Raw genomic sequence first — 23,724 nt, forward strand, 5'->3', positions numbered from 1 at the left:
CCACGGGCCTGTGTGGGTTTTCTCTGGGTACTACGGTTTTCTCACACATTCCAAAGACGTGCATCGTAGGCTGATTGGACACTCTAAATTGCCCCTAGGTATGAGTGTGAGCGTGAATGGTTGTTTGTCTCCTTGTGCCCTGCGATTGGCTGGCCACCAATTCATGGACTGAAGTCAGCTAGGTTAGGCTCCAGCACCCCCAGCGACCCTAGTTAGGATAAAGTGGTTCAGAAAATGAAATGAAAAAAATATACATATATTATATATTAACAGGAACGAAATCTAATTAAACGTCTTGCTAAATGTTAAATTATGATGTTTAATGTCATAATTTATCGTGGAAAAAAATAATATGCTATATATACTGTCAATAAAAAAATAGCCCCATCAAAAAATATATACATATTGAGTAGGGACTGCCACGAGCACGCGCACCGCGGACGCGAGCACGTACGGCTGTACAGTTAAGATTGTGACGTCACGGCGTGCTTGAGCCTGCCCGAAAATGTTCTCCGGTGTTGTTGGATCTCGAAGAAGCTCAGGACTTGGCGAGGAAAAAATATATTCGCATCCATGAAGAACCGAAAAAGCAACGGCGCGTTTGTATTCTGAAGACATTCACCATCCGAACGAGTCGTGAAACGGTCTCGTTAAGGAGACCCGAAGGGGAAGTTTGTCGGATCGCTTTTCACGGAGTGATGTCGAATCCTGGGACTCGGAGGAACGGATCCAGCATCAAAATCCGATTGACAGGTAGACAAAAAACTGAGACAGAAAGACATGCCACTGCTTTTTTAAACGTGGTACCTAGGCGCACTGCGGTCTGTGGGTTGTGGTGAATAAGCGTAAGATGACAACACTAAGTACTAGCTTTGTAGGTGTGCAGTTTGCCTTAAACGTCCGGTTTTAGTGCTGTAGTCTAGTCTGTTAGCCACAATGCTAACCAAAGAAATAATTCACTGTTCCGTGGAACTTGCGGCCGAGTCAAAAGACTATTCTTGGCCGCTGGGGTCATTGGAAACATAACCGCTTCAGAAGCATTAATACGCGATGAATTATTAACACTAGCTAACATTGTAGTTAACGTTGACCGCTAATGCTTGCTAGCTACGCCCATCAGAGGAGGGCTAACCAACCAACACCCTAACACAAGGTTTAGAGTTAACCACATTTTCATCGTAGACAGTACAAACTTATCGTTATGAGCTGATTTTGACAGCGGACTGTTCTTTTAATCACGATACCTGATTGAACTGGTAATGCTAAGGCTGCAGTCGCAAAGTTATCCTTCACCGCCTTGTCCTTTTTTTATTTGTCTTTTGGCTACTTGATTCGACCATTTATGATTGTTTTGGAGGCTGAAGCTCTCCTACATAGCACATAAAGGAGTCCCTCTGATACAGGGACACAGCTGGAACAATGGCTTCTCACTGTAGCCGGTGTGACCCCACTGGGCTCCCTGGGGCCGCTATTCAAATGGAAATGTCTCTCTGTGCCTCGGGACAGACTTCTCGGTCACCTGATGCCAAACTGAGCGATCAACACCAAAGAATTGGATGATTGCACATTTAATGAAACGATTTTGCATTGCGTGGCCCTGTGGGGCAAGTGGTTAGTGCGTCGGTCTCACAGCTCTGGGGTCCTGGGTTCAAATCCAGGTCATGTCCATCTGTGTGGAGTTTGCATGTTCTCACCGGGCCTGCGTGGGTTTCCTCTGGGTACTCTGGTTTCCTCCCACAATCCAAAAACATGCATGGTAGGCTGATTGGACACTAAAAAAATCCCCCTAGGTATTGATGTGAGTGTGAATGGTTGTCCGTCTCCTTGTGCCTCCGATCGGCTGACCACCGATTAAGGGTCCCCCCGCCTCTGGCCCGGAGTCAGCTGGGATAGACTCCAGCACCCCCCGCGACTCTGAGGATAAAGCAGTTCAGAAAATGAGATCAGAGATATTGCATTGCAAATAGCGGTCAAAATCTGCAGCTACTTCCAGATATTATACGATTTGCGATCAGGCACTATGATTTGTCCATTCATTCATTTTCTGAACCGCTTTATCCTCATTGGGTTGGAGGGGGTGCTGGAGTCTATCCCAGCTGACTCCGAACCAGAGGCGGGGGACACCCTAAACCGGTGGCCAGCCGATCGCAGGGCACAAGGAGACGAACAACCATGCACACTCACACCCATACATAGGGGCAATTTAGAGTCTAACATGCATGATTTTGGAATGTGGGAGGAAACCAGAGTACCTGGAAAAAACCCATGCAGGCCCAGGGAAAACATGCAAACTCCACACAGGTGGACCGACCTGGATTTGAACCCTGGAACCCCACTGTTAGGCTGATGCGCTAACCACTCACCCACTGGGCCGCCTTGACACTACATATTATATATTAATACATCTATCAATACACTGGTCTGGAAATCCACCTATGATATTCTACGATACACCTGTTTAAGAGAAGCTATATCCAAATGGAATAATGAACCATCTTTATATTTTATTTTGCATCATTGGAGACATAAGAAATGGGTTGTCCTCGCAGACTGAGAATATTACAATTAACCTTTTTTGTGATTAAATCCAGCTACGCTACATAACTGCATGTTTTTTATGTGAGTGGTGTTTTTTACTTGTTAGCTGCCATTGACAGGTTGGGTTAAATTGGGTGCACTGGCTGAGAATGTACATGTTTGAATCCTTTCCCGTCAAGAGGACATATGAAACACAATGTTCTAATGACAAATTTTGGTCTAGTGAAAAATATTGCTAGCAACCTATTGGTTCTATTATTAAACAGTGTCGTCTCAATTCTTGATAGGAACATATTGCTGACTTAGAGATATCTTTCTAAGTGCAACAATACATCGATATATTATTACACCCCTAATGACAAATAAACCTTGTGCACACCCCTAGCCAAAGATGTCACTGAAATGTATAAGGTAACTATGGACTTTTGCCAATCATTAACTCAATGTCTGCAATGGCTGTTGTCATTTTGCTGCCAATGTCCTATTTCGTTTGGATTGTCCATGTATCGCTGTCAAAAATGACAACCAAAGGGTTAATTGCTCTGGTTATTGCTTCATTGGTATGGATTGTTGAACAAAAATGCATTACTTGTTGTTAATGTTATGCATACATTTTTCTTTGGTCACTGGTTGGGATGCAATTGTTCATATGTATTAGGCGCTTTGTTAGTAACGCTGAACCGTTGCATAGTAATCGAGTTGTAGTGTTCTGTGTATTTGATAAAGGGCCTTCAGTAGATGAAATCCAACTTTAAATACCACACCACTGTCCCGTATACTTCAATGAGAGGCCAGGTTTTAGTCCTATGAAGGCATATTTAAAAAAGAAAAACTAACACAAAAAGCATACAATAAAGTACTTCAGCCAGCATTTCTATTTATAAAGGTAGTGGACATATTTGATTGAAATAGAATCGCATAGGCTAATGCATTACTGGACAAAAATAAATAAATGTCCAAATACTGTACATGTGACTGTTTGGGGGAAGAAAAAGTACATTTCAACTTTTTGTGAATTCTTGTTTTAAACGTAGGATATTGCTTTTGATTGTGTTCAGGCCTGCAGAGAAGTTCTTTCTGGCTCCCATTTTTCGACCACTGAATCTAACACAAAAAACACATAGCGAAAGCACAGAGAGGTGCACCCAATAATATTTCTGAAGTTTTGCTATTATTGCCCCATGGTGGTGAAATAAGCTTATCCAATTCAATTATTTTTGCTACTAAATATCGAGTTTAAAATGTTCTACATCAGTAATCTAAACAAACAAACTATACATCATTAATGGGCACGCAGCATTTTAAAAAAATGAACATTTTTAAGGCAGTATAATGAATGAAAGTATGGAAATCACATGGTCTACTCAATATATGTAATATTTAGTTGAATGAACTGACATTATATGTTGTAGTTGCATTGTCATCCAGATACGCCCGAATGATAGAAAGAAAGTGCCTGAAAAAAGTGTTTGGTGTGTGAGTGTGTGTGCGTGTGTGTGTGTTAGAGACAGACACTCATAAGTTCTGCTTGAATGCAAACAAAGGTTATAACCCCTGACTCGATCCCACCCTTCCAGGTATGAGGGGAATTCTAATTGGCGGAGGAATGTGTTGAACCAATGGAAGTAGTATATAATACATTTTTTTAATGGCTTTGGATGTGTTTTTGTTGAGTCTGTCAGGCAGAGGGGATGTTTGGCCTGCATTAGCACAAGGCTTGTGGGCCTGTGGCAGTGAGAAGCACACAAAGAACTGGGAGATTCTGACTTTGTTACATACTGTATTTGACCCACCGTTTACTGTTGTCGCAATACTAAAATGTTCAACAACAATTCTCAGAAAGAAACTCAATACCATTTTTATATTACATAAATAAAAAACCCAAATTAAATGTTTTTATTAACACTTTCAGTGTTTCTCCAATGGTGGTCATTATTTTTGGACCCCAGGAAAAAAAGTTCCCCCGAAACCAGAGGTGCCTGCTCCCCCGGAATTTCAGGGGTGTACTGCGGACAAGCAACGCTAACTCCGGGACTCCTGAAAACTTCCCTATACTCTGTAAATCCAAAAATTGTCCACTACATTTTTTTTGAAGCAACCCTTTCAAAAAAATGCAAATCACGAGTGAATTGTGAGTCATACGAGCATGACAATAACAGTTTGATTTAAATTCTCCTACGTTATTTATTTATTTTTGTTACATTTTATATTGATTTTGCGCGAACCACATTCACTCCTGATGAAAACATAAAATTCCTGAAATGGGACAAGGGTACTCCTGAAATGGGGTCGACGGAAGTGACCAACAAATGGCCTAAAAATTAACAGGAACAAAAAACAAGAACAATAAATAAGTAATGACCCCAAATTAAGTCATTGATTCCAATCCAATTCATTTAAACTGAGAGGGCTGGCTGTAGTAGCTCGTTTTTCAGTGCCAGTGATGGCGCTAGATGGACATTTAATTTTTGACTGGGCAAAAGAGTCAAATGATTGGACGTATTCCGCCGACAATGCCTGCCAATGCAAAAATATCCTCCCCTACTATCAAGAGATTGCAAAATCAAAGTTACCCCCTGACAGCAAATATCTGGTCAACCGTGATAGGACAAATACTAATAACTGAGTATCAATACTTTGGCAATTGGCTATTGTACAGTGGTACCTCGACCTACGAGCAGCTCTACCTACGAGATGCTCGAGATACGATGAAAATTTCGATCAAATAATTCGCCTTAGATGCGAGAAAAATTTCGAGATGCGAGAAAGCCAGGTGGCCATAACATGAGAGGCTGTTTATCATTGTCTTTTTTGCCACATCTCTTTCGTGTATAACAGATATCTACGAGCACTGAACGATTTATTCAGACGAGTTTCTCCTACCCATCAACCAGGAAACGCACAACGTGCATGCACGGGCAAAAAGAGGGCTTTCTGGGTAATGAAGTATACTCGTCCACACAACAGCAATAGGCAATGGCACCCTTTCTCAGAATAAAACTTCATTACCCACAATCAATACATGGGTAGGCTGTTATTCCTTCCTTAGCCTGTTAGCTCCCGCGATCGCTCATTCAAGAATACTTCTTGTTGGCAAGTGGTCGTGCGTTATCCTATTGAGGACATTTGTGTGCATCATTTTCGGAATATTTTGAATGGAATACAACAGCATCGATAGCGAACGTGAGGGTGGAGGCGTGGCAAACCGCTAACCCGCCCAGAACAAAGGTAAAAAAAAAAAAAAAAAATAGAATTCAGTTTTGTGTAAAGTTACATTAAACCTATGTTTGAGTGTGTCTGTATATATTAATCCAAGGTAATTTAAATTTCTTTGTTCCGTTATGAGTGCGTTGTCGTGGAAAGTCCCCCCGAAACACCGCCCCCTCTGTGCGTCTCTCCCGTCGGCGAAATCCGTCTAATTTTAGTTCTATTAAACACATTTTATTATTATTAAACCACTAGTTGTGTTACTTTGTTAATAGATGGTGAATTAGAAGAAATAAAACATTTTTTCCAATCCAATATCCTGTTTTTGGTGTTTTTTCAGAGGGTTGGAATGAATTAATTTGTTTTTAGTTCATTTCAATGGGAAACGTTCGCTCGAGTTACAAAAAGCTCGACTTACGAGCTCAGTCCTGGAACGGATTAAGATCGTATGTCGAGGTACCACTGTATTCGGATACAGCATTTCAGTATCAATACATGGGGTTGCCATACTCAAGTTCCACAGAATCCATATTAAAATACATATGACATTGGCATTGTAATGTGAAACTGGTGAATATTTAGGTCAAAACCACGCAGAGGGTCATTAGATCAAAGGTAGCACAATGGATTGTTTTGTCTAATAAAGGAGGAAGTTTGTAGGCTTACGACGCAAAACATTGTTGGCTGAGAGGTTGCTTGCTCAGGCGACACGTGCTGCTTGGATTTTGATGAAAAGTATTTGCGTTGTCCACTTTTTGGCTCATTCAACATGGGACAGTCACAAGATATTGCGGGAAAGTAAGTGATGAGGGAAAAAGATAAATGAATACAAGTGGGAGAGTTTAGGAGTGAAGAAATAGAAAACACATCAAGTACCTTATGGATGAGGAAAGAGAAGACAATGTTTAGTAGGTAACCTAAGTACTGCTAATACTCCTAAATCCTCCTCTCACGGCCCTTCCCCAGCCTGCAACATGTGCACAAATGTACAGGTACACAGGATTTGTTGTTTAAAAGAGGACAAGCACATAAATTTGAGTAAAATGTGTATTTTTGTCTGTGTTTATTTGAATCCAATCTCATTGTTTAGATCACAGGTGTCAAAGTGGCGGCCCGGGCGCCAAATCTGGCCCGTCGCATCATTTTGTGCGGCCCAAGAAAGTAAATCATGAGTGCCGACTTTCTGTTTTAGGATCAAATTACAATGAAGAGTATAGATGTATATTAAATTTCCAGATTTTTTTCCCCCTTTTAAATCAATAATTGTAATTTTTTAATCCATTTTTTCTGTGTTTTTAGTCCAAAAATCATTTTGTAAAATCTAAAAATATATTTAAAAAAAGCTAAAATAAACATTGTTTTAGATCTATAAAAAAGTGAATATTCCGGGCTTCTAATCCAGTTCTTTTAATCCATTTATTTTAAAAAATCTAAATATTATATCTAAAATGGTCCCGCGAACCAACCCGAGTCTGACACCCTTGGTTTAGATGCAAAGAATTTTGATCACGTAGTTATTGTTTTTCCCCCTACTAATTTTACAGTAAGTAATGACAGTTCCTCATAAAAGCCATTCTAAAACACAGTAGGGAGGTCAAAAGTATCAATACAGAAATGTGTTTATCCATATACAAAGATGATATTTGATTGAAAAAGTATCAATACACAGTTGTTTGCTTTTGCACTACCGCATCGCCAGAAATTGGTTGTCAAGGGATAAATATGATTTTGCACTACTCCTGTTAGTAATGGGGGATATTTCTGCATTTTCCTTGTTGACTGTTAGCCGTTGATGGCGCACGGTGTCCAATTCCTTTTACTGGGAAGCGCCAATGACTGAAAGTCAAAATGAATTGGACATGAGATGCCAATGGCACGGAAAGATGAGGGTCCACAGTTAGTTCTCCCAGTTTAAATAAGTTCCAGTGGCAGGGAATTAGTTAATTTTGAGTCACTTTAGGGCAGCGGTCCCCAAACTTTTTCTCACCGTAGACCGGTAAAGTTCCTTCTATTTTCAACTTAAAACAGAAGTGTGGAGGTGGAGGGGGCTGTATGTTCCACGGACGACGTCCACGCCGAAAAAAAATAAGTCCCAAGCACAAGAGCAATTATTTTTTATTCTTATCATAACAACTTTTCACATTTCAAGTAGGAGGGCGAGATTGAAAATGTTAATATTTATTTCTCTGACAGACCGGTACCAGGTGTCTCGTGGACCGGTACTGGTGGTTGGGGACACCTGCTTTAGGGTACTTATGAGTCACCTTGTATCTGTTTATTGGTCACTTCCTGTTGATTTTAGGATATTAACAGGTCACGTCCTGGTTAAATATGGCGCAAGTCAATGATTTTTTAATGTAGCAAAATAAAGTACCACCAATGGAGAAAGAGTTAAAATTTTAAAAAAAATTATGTAGTATTGAGTGTCTAGTGCTTTTTTTGTATTTATATCATTTTAATCATTTTAGTATCGCCGTAACATTCTTAAAGTTTTGATATTTTTTATCATTAATGGCTAAACGTGGGTATTTATCAGGAAATTGCAAGTGGCAGTGTGTCCTAAAAAGTACCTACAGTCTTCCCTCGATTATCGCAAATTCACGTCTTTGTGATTTTTTTCTGCTGTTAATTATTTAGAAAAAAAAATTAAGTTCATAAAAATGTGAAAACCCACGCTGAAAGCGGAAGCTACTCTTGCTATACTACGACTCAGCACTGAAGAAAAAATAATAATTTAAGTTCATAAAAATGTGAAAATCCACGCTGAAACTTGTAAGCGAAAGCCACTCTGAAGAGAAAAAAAAGGTAATTATAATAGGGGTGAGCCTACTTCGCGATTTTTCAATTATCGCGGCCATGTTTGTTCTACATTACCCGCGATATTGGAGGATTACTGTATATCATTTAAACTTTTACAAAACAATAAATAAGATAAGAATAGAAGTGGAGCATGTAATTTGAGTACCAAAAAAGGATATTGAGACCGCAGTGGCACATGGAGACAGCAGAACTCACTTTTGTCAGTCTCACTCTTCTGATGTTTCCCCGAAGAGCGGATGAAAAGGATTCTTGCCCTGCTGCTGCTTCCCGCCAGTTCTCAGGTTCTCTAGAAAAGAACGAGTTTGAATGCCAAAGGGGAAAAATAGCAGTGGGGAAGTGGAGAACCAATGGAGCGACTGTTTTGTATGTGCATGTCTGTCTTTACTAAGCATGACCTTGGCAGAAAGCGGAATTTCCTGGAAGGGCCTTGGCTGTCACACATTTAACTGCCACAAAGACTAAAAGTTTGAAAAGAGAGATGGAGTGAAAGGGGAGGGAGAAAGAATGGCAGACGTTTGAGGGTAGATAAATGAAATGTGATTCTGTTTGTTTCGTAGTGGCAGTGATGTTTTACTGTGGAATGTGTGAGTCAAGGGAAAGGGGAAAGATATCTTGCAGGCATTCTCCGTGGGTTATTCACAGGAAGTAGATGAGGACACAGCAGACATATTTCAGCCACCACAGTCACCACATCCTAAACCTGCAGTCGACTGAATTCCTTAACGGATGTCTGGGCCAAACTAAAGCATTCCACATTTTTAATTGGAACCCTGGGACAATAAAACATTGCAGGTGGTGTAACAAATCAATTGGTCAGTCAATAAATGATGAGATTGCTCTGCCACAATGTAGCCATTTTTCACATGTAGTATCTACTTTATTAGGCAACATTATGCGTTGTATTACATTTTGAAGAAATTAAAGTATTATCCCACTCTTATTGTGGGTGCCTGAATGTGTGTGTATCTACTGTCATCCCGAAACACGCCTTTGCTTCTGCATTATTTATAAATGTTTGGTATTGTGGCATCCTACACAATTTGAAATTATCTCTTGGTGTGCGTGCTCTGTATTTATGATCTTCTGTCTCTTCTTGCAGTATTATGTGCCAAGAACCTCGCAAAGAAAGACTTCTTTCGTAAGTTGTTCTTTTGTTTTGCATATACATTGAGTGTATTTCATGATGACGTCTGTAGAGCATAAGGCGATTCAATGGGACTCTTTGTCCAGTATGAGTATTATGCTTTCATTTGGCAGCTAGTAAGTTAGATCAGATATTCTTAACCTTTTAATCGGCACCTATTTTCCCTTAGTGGCTGGGAGGGGGGAAATGATTGGATGACCACTCATAGCCTTTCTTTCAGTTTTAATGGAGGGGGGAAAAAACAAATTTTAGAAGATATTGGGGCCCAAAACCAGTGTATTTCTGGTTTTATCATTTTCATTTCTAATTGTTGTTGTTTATTAGTTTATGTTTTTTGTCGTAAAATATATATAAATGATGATTATGAATGATAAAATTATATAGTCATATTTTAGAACTAGCCTCCACAAATGTGGACATCACATTTTGGGTCATACTTGTCCGTTTAATTGTTGTTGTTTATTAGTTTGTGCTTTTTTGTCGTAAAATATATATAAATGATGATTATGAATGATAAAATTATATAGTCATCATTTAGAACTAGCCTCCACAAGTGTGGACATCACATTTTGGGTCATGTCTCCCATACTTGTCGTATCACAAATGTTAATATTGTGGGCGACATGAACCAAAATATGGTTACTTATGTGGACGTCAGTTCTTTATTATTATTATTATTATTTTTAATCACACAAAAAGGTCGCTTGCCTGTTAAAGGATTTAAGCGTGATAAAGTAACATGAATAATCATTGAATGTTTAAAATGACAAATTAAGCCTAATTATATTGTTGCTTAACTTTTTTTTCAATCCTGTAAACTGGATTTATAAAAATGTGGATGCTAATCTTTATATACAGAAAATTTTACTAATTTAAATCTAATACATTTACCCAATGATGCCTGAATTTGCATTTAACAGATATAGATAAAGCATTGGAAGAGTACATAAAAATAATTAATGTGAATCAAAAATAGCAAATGTTAGAAATTTAATTTAAAATATAGCTACAAATGAGGAAGTTCAGAAAAAAATCCTTGAAAAAAATATAATTAGTTATATAAATAAAAATAAATAATACAATTAAGCAGTGTCTTTTCTGTATTTAAGCAATAAATTGGCTCAAATCTACTTTTAGGAATTTAACTTCTGCTTTGTTTTTGAACGAACACTGTTTAATTTTGGTCACAGTGGTAGTGTTTTGACAGCTAATTGTTGTATTAGACAAAACATTTGAGAAATACTAGGTTGAATGCTCACATTTGTGGATGTTGTGCACCAAGGTCTACCAGATCCTTTTGCCAAGGTTGTGGTAGACGGATCAGGTCAATGCCACTCGACAGACACAGTCAAGAGCACACTGGACCCCAAATGGAATCAGCACTACGACCTGTAAGTGTCATTCTGCCTATTCATAAGAACTCTCATAGTTTGTGGCTCAGCTACCTGCGCTCGCTGTCTGCTAGTTCTGCTTCGGAAATGACCTGATTCTCTTTCATTTGTCACACATGGGTGTGGTATATAAATTTGTTTCAATAGATTTTTCACTGATGTTAAGTTGGTAATGTCAGCGCATATTGTGTTGGATTTCTTTCTTCAGGATATGACTCAAAAAATAGCATGATAATTGTTAGTTCATAACCTGTTGACACATCCCAATATAATCCAAAGCCCATGATGACAATGATCTCAAAATTAGCAATGGGTCAGGAAATGAATTTGAGAGAAAAACAAGCTGCTACTTCCCAATGAAAAAATATATTTTTTTTACGTTGTAGGGTAAAATTTGGGCCCAAAAATTTAGCCTTCCTTACACCAGTATGAGAATATTTCAGTGCAGCATTTCTGCAAATGAATACAACAATTCTATATTATTTCCTCATTCTTGTAAATAAATGGTTATCTTTCTTAACCTATTGAGTACCATTGACAACAATGTCCAATTCATTTAAACTGTGAGGACTGGCTATAATGCTCATATTTGAGTGCCATTGACAGCGATAGATGTCCATTTCAGTCTGTGGCAGTCAGTCGGTTAACAGACACTATTCCAGTGGATGATTTTGGTAGATACCTGTTGGTTCCTTTATTAAACAGTAACATCTTTATAAAAGGATTTTTGCAGGGGTATATCCATAACCTACTGGGCTACAAAGTAACGTGATATCTCACCATACCGATAGATATATTGTCACACCTTTTAATATTTTTTTCAAACATTTTTCTTTCAGCTACATTGGAAAGGCCGACTCAATCACCATCAGCATATGGAACCACAAGAAAATCCATAAACGGCAGGGAGCAGGCTTCTTGGGCTGCATTAGACTTCTTTCAAATGCTATCAGCAGACTAAAAGACACAGGCTGTAAGATGTTTGGTCTCTTCACGATGCTGTTTGTAGTTAATCTATCCACGCAAGAAAAATATGCAATTTGTCTACTTTGTCTCTCTTTAGACCAGCGGCTAGACCTTTGTAAACTGAACCCCTCAGACAGTGATGCAGTGCGGGGGCAAATTGTAGGTGAGGCTACACACAAAGCGGTTTCCACCTAGGTGTCCGTCCTTATGTGCAGCCATCCCAAAATATTCATGGTCTGACATTTAAAATACATTTTCCTTTCTTTTCTCAAGTGAGCTTACAGACACGAGACCGCATAGGTAGTGGAGGACCTGTGGTGGACTGTCGAGGTCTATTGGAAAATGATGGGTGAGTGTACCTCCAAATGCTCTCAGTATTACTTTTACTTATAATAATCGGACATAGGCTTTGTCATCATCATTGACTCGACAAAAGCCTAACTGTCATCATACCCATCTCTGCGTATGACGAAATTGGTAGTGCTTCTCCATAAGGTGCGCTTTCCCGGCAAAAGGCCCAAATAAGTGATAATTTCAGACTCTTTGGCATTCTGCCGTGATGGATACATCACATCATCCCCCGAGCGCATCACTTACCTCTCACTGTCTCCTTGACTTACCTTCAGTCAGCCAGTGGGAGGCAGATCACCGCCCAACGTCTTTTCATGTTACCTCACCCCGAAGTTATTACACAGAAGGGATTGTGTGTCGTGCTACCGCAAGTTTAGAGTCCTGATGGAGGTGGGAAAAAAACTGTCCTTAAGCCTATTTGTCCGTACTTTGTGAGACCTGTAGCGTCTGCCAGAGGGCAGCAGCTGGAACAGGTTGTGACCAGGGTGGTATGGGTCCCCCACAATGTTCCTGGCTCTGCTGAGGTAACGAGGGCTGGCAATGTCTTATGTCTTATGTCAAATACTTACTATTGTACCAGACAGGTTTTCTGAAGAAATGCAATAGGATGCTTTGTCCTTTCTCTAGCAGTGCACTTCCTATAGATTTAAATGAACAAACATTCGTTCCCTACTTCCTCACTTATTGGCAGGCAACGATTGACCTGTAAATAACCTAAAATAAATAGGAAGTGAATGAGAATCGACAGGATGTGGTGACCCATGGAAGAGCAAAGCACCCCCATGCAATTTCTCCTGAAATTACATATTTACCTTATTTTATGGACTATAATTCGCAATATTTTTTTTAAAATACTTTGGATGTGGGTGTGATTCGTGTGAAGTTAGTCACACATTATTATATTATTTCACATGTTATTTTTGCGCAATGGGTTGCTCTAGGCCCGTGTTGAACATTTCAACATTGGCGATGAGTGGGAATAAAAAAAAATGTAATGACTTTTTTTTAAAACTTTTTTTTGTAAAACGTTACATTCAACCTGTTGTTGCTTCTATTATTATGTTTCTTTTTAAGGCCTTTCAAGATAACATGGCTGTTCTCTGTTTTGGAATTTATCAAATAAAATTCCCCCCAAAATGCAATTTATACTTCACTGTGACTGATAGTCCGAAAAATATGGCATTTATTTGTCAAATGTGACTGCTTTTGTAGACATGTTACTATTTTGGGTATTTTTAGGTTGTGATATTTTATGAATATTTGTGTGTTTTTTGTGCCATTCTTTATATAGGCCCATGTTAGAGGGATGTTTCAGTGAAGAGCCACTGCCTTATTCTGATCCCACTGGTGCCGCGGGTGGTGGGAATTGCCGTCTCGACTCACCTAGTCAAGAAAATCGTCTTCAATCCCAGCGCATCCGAACACAGGATTCCCGAGGCCATGGCCACACCCCTCAAAACAGACCCCATGGGAACCAACCGCCTGACCTACCCGAAGGATATGGTCAGACACTACTTGCTGGGTCTCTACATCAACAGTCAAATGATCTGACCATTAATGTTCTTTTGTTTTTACAGAGCAAAGAACAACAGTGCAGGGTCAGGTGTACTTCCTTCACACACAGACTGGCGTTAGCACCTGGCATGACCCTCGGATACCAAGGTAAGATTCCCACAAAGAAATATTCATGTTCCAAACATTTTTTTGACGGGGTGATCGCTGTAGTTGTGGTACTTTACCTTCGGACTTTTCACATAAATTGGAGATCATTTATATACAAATTAGGGTAACGGTGGCTCTTTTTTAAATGGATTGGACATCTAATAATGATTAAGTTGATTTCCATTCACAGCAAAAGAGGAAAAAGACATTGACCCTGCCAAAATGGCCTCAGTACAGCCATATTGGTCGGGGCGACGTTCCCAACAAAGTTAATGCGTGGATTTTAAAATAAGGCCTTAACTATATTTTCTCTCCACTAATTTTTAAAATAATATTTTAGCATCTGCTATTTACTGAATGGCCACCATGATAGGCGGTAGACATTAAATCTATTTGAAATGGCAGGCCTGGCAGCGAATGAACGTTCAAATAAATTATTGGACCTCTATCATCCTCTTGAAAAGGGCAAGTGCTGCTTTTTTCATGGCAGCTGTAGTAAATGGAGCCCATATTGAGTAGACTGACCGGCAGTTTGAAACTGTATCTCAAAAAGTAAGCAGCATCGGCACGTTATTTCGTAGTACAACAACACAACCTGATATGTCATTGTAGTGCCGTATATCGACATTGGGGCAGTACTAGTAATTGGAAAAAGGAGCAATCGTGAATCAAATAGTCCCGTTCTAATACTTTGCAAATCCTTCATAGTCCTAGATCTCCTTGAAGGTGGAAAACATTTTGTTGGAGTTCGGTTTCTACTATCATGAAATTCATCTGATTGCATGTTACTGGTGAAGGGACCTGGCCAGTGTAAGCTGTGAGGAGCTTGGTCCATTGCCAGTGGGCTGGGAGGTCCGAAGCACAGTGTCGGGACGCATTTACTTCGTGGACCACAACAACAGAACCACACAGTTCACAGACCCTCGTTTACATACCATCATCAGGTACCAGTGTATTCAAAATACTCTCCAAACCCAGGCCAATTAATATCCCCATTTTTTATTAGATACCCCTAATACATGGGAAAATAGGAATAGTTTCAACACTAATCTGTTGTTAATCTCTGTGCTGCAATGCTGAACTGTCAATGGATCTACTGAATCTGTGATTTTATGGACGTGTGGGTTTATAGTAGATTCAGATGGTGTGCGTGTATGGACGTTTAATCCAGTATATACACCCTATGCTATTTTTAAAATGATTGGTGTTTTGTTACATTTATCAGAGTTTTTACCTCCCTTTTGTGCATCCCCACCTTCAGCCAGCAATCTCAAGTAAAGGAGTCATCACAAGTCCCCCAAATGGAAGTAGGAGTTGAAGAAGGTGGATTTGGAGGAACAGGTGGTGGTGTCGGAGGAGATGGTGACGTGGCAGCACGCTATGAGAGAGATTTGGTTCACAAGTTGAAGCTTCTGCGCCACGAGCTCTCCTTGCAGCAGCCACAAGCTGGTCACTGTCGTATCGAGGTGTCCCGGGAGGAGATTTTTGAGGTGGGCACCATTGCACTTTATTTCAAAGATTGTTTAGTCCCGGTCAAAATGGATTGGACATCCAATGCCGTCAGTGGAAACCAATGAGTGAAATGAATCTCCTATAAATCAGGGGTGTCTAAACTGTGGCCTTCAGGAAATTATTAAAATACTGCTGAATACAGCCTACCTATGTTGCACTCCTCATATTCAACAGTAGATGGAGCTAGATGCTTAAACCGTGTTCTCCATTTACTCAGGGGTCAAAACTTTACATGATGGAAAGAAGGCAGGGAAATGTAGAATTTCTGTTGATCAGTAATACCAGAGTAGTACTCAAGCATTATCTTTATGGGATATTACATATATAAAGAAGGTAAATAAGATCTTAAAAATCATGAATGCGCACCCATTTCTACCCACCATTTTAATACAAAGACAATATGGCCTCGTATTTTAGGCGAGCTATCCTAACTTTCCCAATCTTAACTCTATTTTCAAAACACTCCCATGATTTTAAATATTTACAGAATGTATGATAAAATTTGACACGCCGATATGCAAAAAAGAAACAGTAAAGTTAAAAAAATACAGAAAGGAACAAGTTCAAAGTATATTTAAGAAGCATTTTTAAATGGAAGAAAAGAGGAACTAAAGAAATTAGTCTTGCTGATGGCAACAACAAAAAATACAGGCTATTATGCTGGTTCAGCAACGTCAAAAGATTTTGGCCAGCTATATATACATTATACATAGATAAATATTCATGCTATATATAAAATGGTGCCGTGTTTAATAAATACAAGATGAGGGATTTCAAGTTAGCCCTTATATCAATTCATCTAAAGAGGAGGAAACTGTTATGAAAGGTTAAAGTGATATTGTGAAATGTGTGAAGCAGTGAAACATTTTTGTGTTGGAGACTATAAAGTTGGTGATAACAATTGAGCATGTCTGATGTTTTAGGAGTCATATCGGCAGATTATGAAGATGAGGCCCAAGGATTTGAAGAAGCGTCTCATGGTTAAATTCAGAGGAGAGGAGGGCCTGGATTATGGTGGCGTAGCAAGGTGATTCTTTATTCATCACAAATTTCAAAGAAAGGTACTCGGGGTTATTGATATTGCAAGTAATACGCAGTAAATTAAAGAAGTGAGTACCGTAATTACTCGAATATAACACGCAGGTTTTTGCAAAATAATTAATTCCAATAGTTGGGGGTGCGTGTTATAATCAAAAACTAATTTTTTTTTTTTTTTTTTTTTTTTTTGTGTCTTGTTACATGGCCCTTAGCCTGGTGCTTTTTCTTGCCAAATAAATTGAATTGAAATTGAATTGAATAAAATAAATTACAAATTTTCGATCGAAAAAAGCATTGTCAAACTCACTTTGACGCACGGATTTTACGTCATCTCGTAGAGCCGACGCACGGATTTTACGTCATCTCGTGAAGCCGACGCACGGATTTTACGTCATCTCGTAAAGCCGAGACCACCACTGCCCCCCTCTAACCTCGTACCCGTCTCAGTTCACCCTCTCTCAGTTCAGTGTTATAATCAATAACTAAAATAAATTACAAATTTTCGATCGAAAAAAGCATTGTCAAACTCACTTTGACGCACGGATTTTACGTCATCTCGTAAAGCCAATCGGATTATGTGTTGTGGGAGGAAGAGGAAGTGGATGAAGGAAGCGTGGACGTTGATAGGATTCTCAACGAAGAGATGTATGAGAGGACAGACAGAGAGAGAGGAACTTTTCATTTGAAGGATTCTAATGAATAAATTTGTTTGAACAAAACAATCGTGAAACGAAGAAAAAAAGGTAAGATTTCTTATTTTCGTCAGCGGGAAATTTTAGGTGCGCACTATATTCGAGTACTGCGTTTTTCCAGATTTTTTTGGCCCAAAGTTATACCTGCGTGTTATTTTCGAGTGCGCGTTATATTCGAGTAATTACGGTACCTATAACCACTTGGATGATCAAACTCACATTGAATAGTGATTTTTTTTCATTTTCTTTTCTTTGTGTGAAACTGACCTCAATAATGTTGTTTGTCTGCTTTTTGTAGAGAATGGCTGTACCTACTGTGTCATGAAATGTTGAACCCTTATTACGGCCTGTTCCAGTACTCCACAGACAATATTTACACGTTACAGATCAACCCAGACTCCTCCATTAACCCTGTAGGTACTCAATAATAACACATGCAGGAATCTACAATTAATTTATTTTTATGCTTTTGCGCATATATCAGGACCACCTATCATATTTCCACTTTGTGGGCCGTGTAATGGGGCTGGCAGTTTTTCATGGTCACTACATCAATGGGAGCTTCACACTGCCCTTCTACAAACAGCTGCTAGGAAAGCCCATTCAGCTCAATGACCTGGAGACCACCGATCCAGAGTTGCATAAGAGTCTTGTTTGGATTTTGTAAGTTAGAGCACCTGCACACAAGTCACCTTGAGAAAACTTCTTATTATAAACTTTAAATGTTGGTACATTTGTCACACACTTGACATTATCTGCAGGATAAAATCATAATCCAAATCTGTAAAAGGGCTCAGTGGAGTCGGATCTTGCAGTATAATACAGTACATCAACAAAGCCTAGCTGTCAATTCATAATTAAAGTTGCCTGTATCAACAGTTATCAGTGACATTACATATGCATAACATTATCAGTATGGATGAAGTAACAGGAAAAGAAAAGTAGATGTAGAGTCTATGCCAATTCCCCTAAAATGTTGGTACTTCTTCTAATAAATTTGAGTTCTAATTTTTTTCTTCTAAGGCAAGGGTGTCAGACTCGGGTTGGTTCGCGGGCCACATTAACGTCAACTTGATTTCATGCGGGCCGGACCATTTTAGATATAATATTTAGATTTTTTTAATAAATGGATTAAAAGCCCTGAGTATTCAGTTTTTATAGATCTAAAACAATGTTTATTTTAGCTTTTTTTAAAATATATTTTTAGATTTTACAAAATGATTTTTGAACTAAAAACACAGAAAAAAGGATTAATAAATTACAATTATTGATTTAAAAGGGGGAAAATCAGGAAATTTAATATACATCTATACTCTTCATTTTAATTTGATCCTGAAACAGAAAGTCGGCACTCGCGATTTACTTTGCGGGCCACACAAAATGATGCGGTGGGCCAGATTTGGCCCCCGGGCCGCCACTTTGACACGTGTTCTAAGGGATTAAAATTTACCAAAATGTCCCAGTCTGAGGACTGTATGAATTATGGGCATTTTTTGAACGCAACACAAAGGTTATCTAATTTGGTTCGCTTATTGTCGAGAAATGAATTTAAAAAATAAAAAAATGTATGACAAACCCCCCCCAAATTTCAATAATCATTGAACCATGCCAAATTTCATAAAAATCAGGGACTGTTAGGTTAAATTCACTGGCTGAATTAACATGGCTCAACCCACATGCTAATTCGTTATTACGCTGATTATACCAACATTATGTTGTGTCTGCAGAGAAAACGACATCACTTCTGTCCTCGATCACACATTCTGCGTGGAGCATAATGCCTTTGGAAAGTTCTTACAACATGAACTCAAGCCTAATGGCCGTAACATCCCGGTCACTGAGGAGAACAAGAAGGAGTATGTGAGGTAATGAATCATTAATAATAATAGTGTGAAGATATCTCATGATGATGTCTACTTTCTGCTCAGACGTCAACCAAAATGTTGATTTTAATACTTCACTTTTACATTGACGATGTCCATAAAAAAATTGACCATGGCATCAATGTTCCTCTAAGCTGCGCGCGTGCGCAATTGCGCACTGCTCCCGTCTTCTCTGCGCACAGCAAATCATATGGAGCGCACAAAATAAAATCCCTTTTTTTTTTGCATGGCATAAAAGAAAAAGGTTAAGGACTGCAGTATTCTGCTGAAAATGTAACTGTGATGTAATTGTTTGATTAATTTAAACTCAACCACAAACAATAAACAGCCATTAAATCAAATTCCTCCTTGCCATAGTCTATGAAAATTGATAACATTATTCAGAAATGTGTATTAAACATGTTGACTATTCTCTTTAGGCTTTATGTGAACTGGAGGTTTATGCGAGGAATCGAAGCACAGTTTTTGGCTCTCCAGAAAGGATTTAGTGAGCTTATCCCCCAACATCTCCTAAAACCTTTCGACCATAAGGAACTTGAGGTACACTTTTTTTTCCAAACGGTACTTGTAAGGATCTGTATACCACGGTTAACACTTTGGCTGCTGGATGTTCAACCAGTGTTGTTTTTAATTTGACCACACAAGTTTGGCAATTTACCATTTACAACACTCAAACCGTCCTACCCACTGAGCAGCTTTAATATTTTCATAAAATAACATATGTATTGTCTGCCATTTGGACTGTGAGGTTCTGGTAGCGATCGCATGATTGCTTTTAGCTCTCACAGGCCAACTGGATTGGCTGTCCTTTGTCGTCAATGACGCTGAAATATGATCATTTAATGCCAAGCATCCCAATTAAAGTGAAGTTGATGTCTCTTGCTGTTAAGAGCAGTGAATGGGTTAATTTATCATTCATTTCTTCCTCGGACGCCCTTGATTAGCTGATTATCGGCGGATTGGGGAAAATCGACCTGGCTGACTGGAAGACCAACACGCGGCTGAAGCACTGTACAAGCGAGAGCAATGTGGTGCGGTGGTTCTGGCAGGCGGTGGAGGCTTTCAGTGAGGAGAGGAGAGGACGCCTGTTGCAGTTTGTCACAGGCTCCACCCGCGTCCCGTTACAGGGCTTCAAAGCACTGCAGGGTGGGTCATGCACTGATTCAGCAGTGCACACACACACACACGCACACACACACACATCGTTTTCTTATTTCACTGTCATATTTTAGTGTACAGTAATCCCCCAAATATCGCGGCTTCACTACATCGCAGATTTTTTTCTGGGGGAATTTTTTTATTATTACTTTTTTGGGGGGGAGTTCATAAAAATGTGAAAATCTACGCTGAAACTCGGCACTGAAGTAAAAGAATAAATAAACTTTTTATTTTTTATTTATTTTTTTGAATAGGGGTGACCCTACTTCGCAGTTTTACGTTTAACGCGGCCATGTCTGGTCTACATTAACCGCAATAATCGAGGGGTTACTGTACATAAATGTATTGCATGAATGTAACAATGGCTTATGGCTTACCAGTAATACACATTTTATGGCGTCAGACAACTCCTAAAGGGGGGGGGGGGTCAGAAATAGATCGTTATTTGTCGTAAATAACTAACATTCCTGATAAACTCTTAAGGCCTTTTCATAGCAATCGCATCCACGCGCAGAAACCATTTCATTGTGTTTGTGGGAAGGGCCGTTCCTGCCGCCAGTGAGCATTCGGGACCATTTTGAGTTGCGTGAAAAAGCGTGAGTGAGTTTGCCAAGGAGTGGTGGGTCCCAAAATAGGAACTTGTTTTCGATTAAAGAGGCAAACTCTTGACAATAGTACTATCTGTCGGTGGCTCACCAGACATGGTGCGTCTGCCAATCTTAACAAAGCGATAGTCATGACGCACATAGGTTGCTACATAGTAAATGTTTTTTTAAATGTCATTCCAGATTTTCACTTTCACAATTTCTGCTTAGTTCTTGTGCTTAAAGGCGTGATCGGACGTTTCGTCGAAAGACGTTTGGTCGACCGGACGTTTGGTCGTCAGGTTCGCTCGCTGTCAAATTATGACAGTTTACTGTTGATATTTTGTTATTAGATATTTAGATATTAAACTCTCTCTCTCTCATGATTATAATTTTGAGAGCTGGTTTCAACAGTAACAACCCGGCGACCAAACGTCCGGTCGACCAAACGTCCGTTCGACCAAACGTCCGGTCGACCAAACGTCCGGGGACCAAATGTCTTTCGACGAAACGTCCGAGTACCGCTTAAAGGTGCTCTAAAATACTACAAGTGTGTGGTTTTGCAGTCTGGGAACATGCTATCCAACCATTTCATAACCTTTAAAAATCATTGGCCAACTTGCAAAATCCTGCTAACTTCTGCTAGACACCTTGTTGACAGGGCGGGGTCAAGGTTAAGGTTATGAATAGCCTTAGCTATAGACCACATGCCAGTGACATCCTTATTTCCAGATGCGCCCGCATCTTGCAACTGGCTCTCAAACCTCCCCTTGCTAAGCTAAATGATATCTAGATGCACGTTCGGGACACTTTCACACAGACCTGTCGCTAATGTGAAACTATAAAATGGTTAACTAACATAATAAGGCAATCTTTAATGTTGTTCTGTGTATCAGAATAGAGCAGTGATAACTAGAATGTATGTGTGTAAGGTTCTACAGGTTCTGCAGGACCAAGACTCTTTACTATCCATTTGATAGACGCCAACACTGACAACCTGCCCAAGGCGCACACATGGTAAAGACACAACAAATGCCTTTTTATTCACAGACAAGTCCAGGTTGCTTTCTCTAATCACGCTTTCCCCGTGTCTAGTTTTAACAGGATAGACATCCCACCCTACGAGTCTTATGAGAAACTTTATGAGAAACTGCTGACTGCCGTGGAGGAGACATGTGGCTTCGCTGTCGAGTGAAAGCCCTTCTGACCAAACCAACGTAGTCCCAGTTGTTCTTGCACTCGCATTTGACTCTTTGACTTTTTTTTAAACGTACACAACATGCACAGAACGTTCACGCTGGGGGGGGCGGGTCAGGGGGGCACGCACGACAAGAACACAGATGGCCGTCGTCGCACAATGTGTCGGCAGTTGTGGAGGAAGCACAGCGAAGAAGTCAAATGAAAGGAAAAGTATTTTAACAATTTTTCAAATGTTTTGAAGAAGCATTTTTACCTTTTGGGTTTAACAAGCTATGATGTCAATACCTTGGAATGTCAACAGCCACATCATCACGAGCCTGCAAGCAGACACGGTGCAATGATGTCTGGATCAAGCGCAAAGCCGAGGCTGACTTTCTGTGTGTGACGTCCCGATTGACTGACTCGTACTCAGCCGTTCACGTTTGACCACTGTTGCGTATTCGAATGTGTCTACGAACGTGTGTTGTGCATGTGAAGCAGCGTGGCGAGGTGGACCCGTTACGCTTTGACACGATCAAAATGAGCCTGCTCCTCTGTCTGATTTACTTTGCCTGTTCTGTTTGTCCGTACCCGCGACCACTCTGATCAAGTGATCTTTTATTATTTATTACTAAGTGATTACTGACCAAGCTGCTAAACGCTCCGCAAAGAGCTCTCACTAATCTGTTCATCCCCTCGCGCAGATTTGATGGGTCAATTCACTTCCAATTCAAGTAATCCACAAAGTGGGTTTTGATTAAATTCTTTACCTTTTTAACATGCATTATGATGCAATTATTTCTGTGAGTGTATGTAAACTATAAATGCAATGGTATGTGCATTGAGGTGAAAGGGATCGACCATCGAAGGAAGCCCTCATTTGAAAAGGGGGTCATTGATAGATAATCTAAATGGGCTGTGACAATGTTAAGAGTCAGCTTCAGGAAAGTTATATGTGACCGGTTTAATAAAAGCTCAAGCATTTCATTTGTTTTAATGACAATTTAAAGAATAGTCCCAATTAGCAGCCCTGATGTTTGTTTATCTGTCCAGCTTTTTTTCCCCTCCCTTGTCGACTAGTCGTCAACCTCAAGGCAGCCATGAATGAACAAGCGCTCTTTACCATTATTAGTCCTCCACAGATGTGAATGAATTGAAAAATCTTAACTCTTGAGTGGAAAATATTGGGCTTTACTGTAGATTGATGACTGTTAAGCAGAATAGTTTCAATCTGCATTTTTTTAGGTTCTGAGTTCACTGTGTAATGATGCAAGAGCATTGGAACTTACTATGTACTAAAACATCTATGGAGAAATACAGTGTAAATAAGATTATATGAGAAGAAATTAAATTCAAAATAATAAGATCTATTGTGTGATCGGTTTGTACTTTGTCTTCTGTCAAAGGTTGATTAATTTGTCATATAATGAATGGATGTGTACAAATCAGTTCTGAATTTGAGTTAAACACTCAAACTGGTAAATAAAACACACTAGTCAAGTATGTTATTTCTAGCAAGGAGTGAAATCAATCATATTTTTTTCAAACAATTTATTTGTGATGATGACATAACCCCGAACGGAAAAAAAACAATTAATG

At 39.5% G+C, this 23,724-nt stretch overlaps 1 protein-coding gene across 2 annotated transcripts; it reads left to right on the plus strand.

The window, feature by feature from the left end:
* Positions 1-449: 449 nt before the first annotated feature.
* Positions 450-23,491, plus strand: smurf1 (SMAD specific E3 ubiquitin protein ligase 1). 2 transcript variants are annotated; one of them, XM_077619103.1, is made up of 18 exons: positions 450-753; positions 9,665-9,703; positions 10,992-11,100; positions 11,940-12,073; positions 12,164-12,229; positions 12,340-12,415; positions 13,709-13,920; positions 13,995-14,079; positions 14,877-15,023; positions 15,341-15,569; positions 16,515-16,618; positions 17,620-17,734; positions 17,806-17,984; positions 19,049-19,186; positions 19,624-19,744; positions 20,149-20,350; positions 21,879-21,963; positions 22,042-23,491. In XM_077619103.1, the coding sequence occupies exons 1-18, from the start codon at positions 699-701 to the stop codon at positions 22,139-22,141; spliced, it is 2,196 nt and encodes a 731-aa protein (XP_077475229.1). In that variant the 5' UTR covers positions 450-698; the 3' UTR covers positions 22,142-23,491. The 2 variants fall into 2 exon arrangements, with proteins under 2 accessions (XP_077475229.1, XP_077475230.1); XM_077619104.1 differs by having other exon boundaries at positions 21,888-21,963.
* The last annotated feature ends 233 nt before the right edge of the window (positions 23,492-23,724 follow it).

This window comes from Stigmatopora argus, chromosome 14, assembly GCF_051989625.1.
Source record: "Stigmatopora argus isolate UIUO_Sarg chromosome 14, RoL_Sarg_1.0, whole genome shotgun sequence".
In the NCBI taxonomy this organism is placed as follows: Eukaryota; Metazoa; Chordata; class Actinopteri; order Syngnathiformes; family Syngnathidae; genus Stigmatopora; species Stigmatopora argus.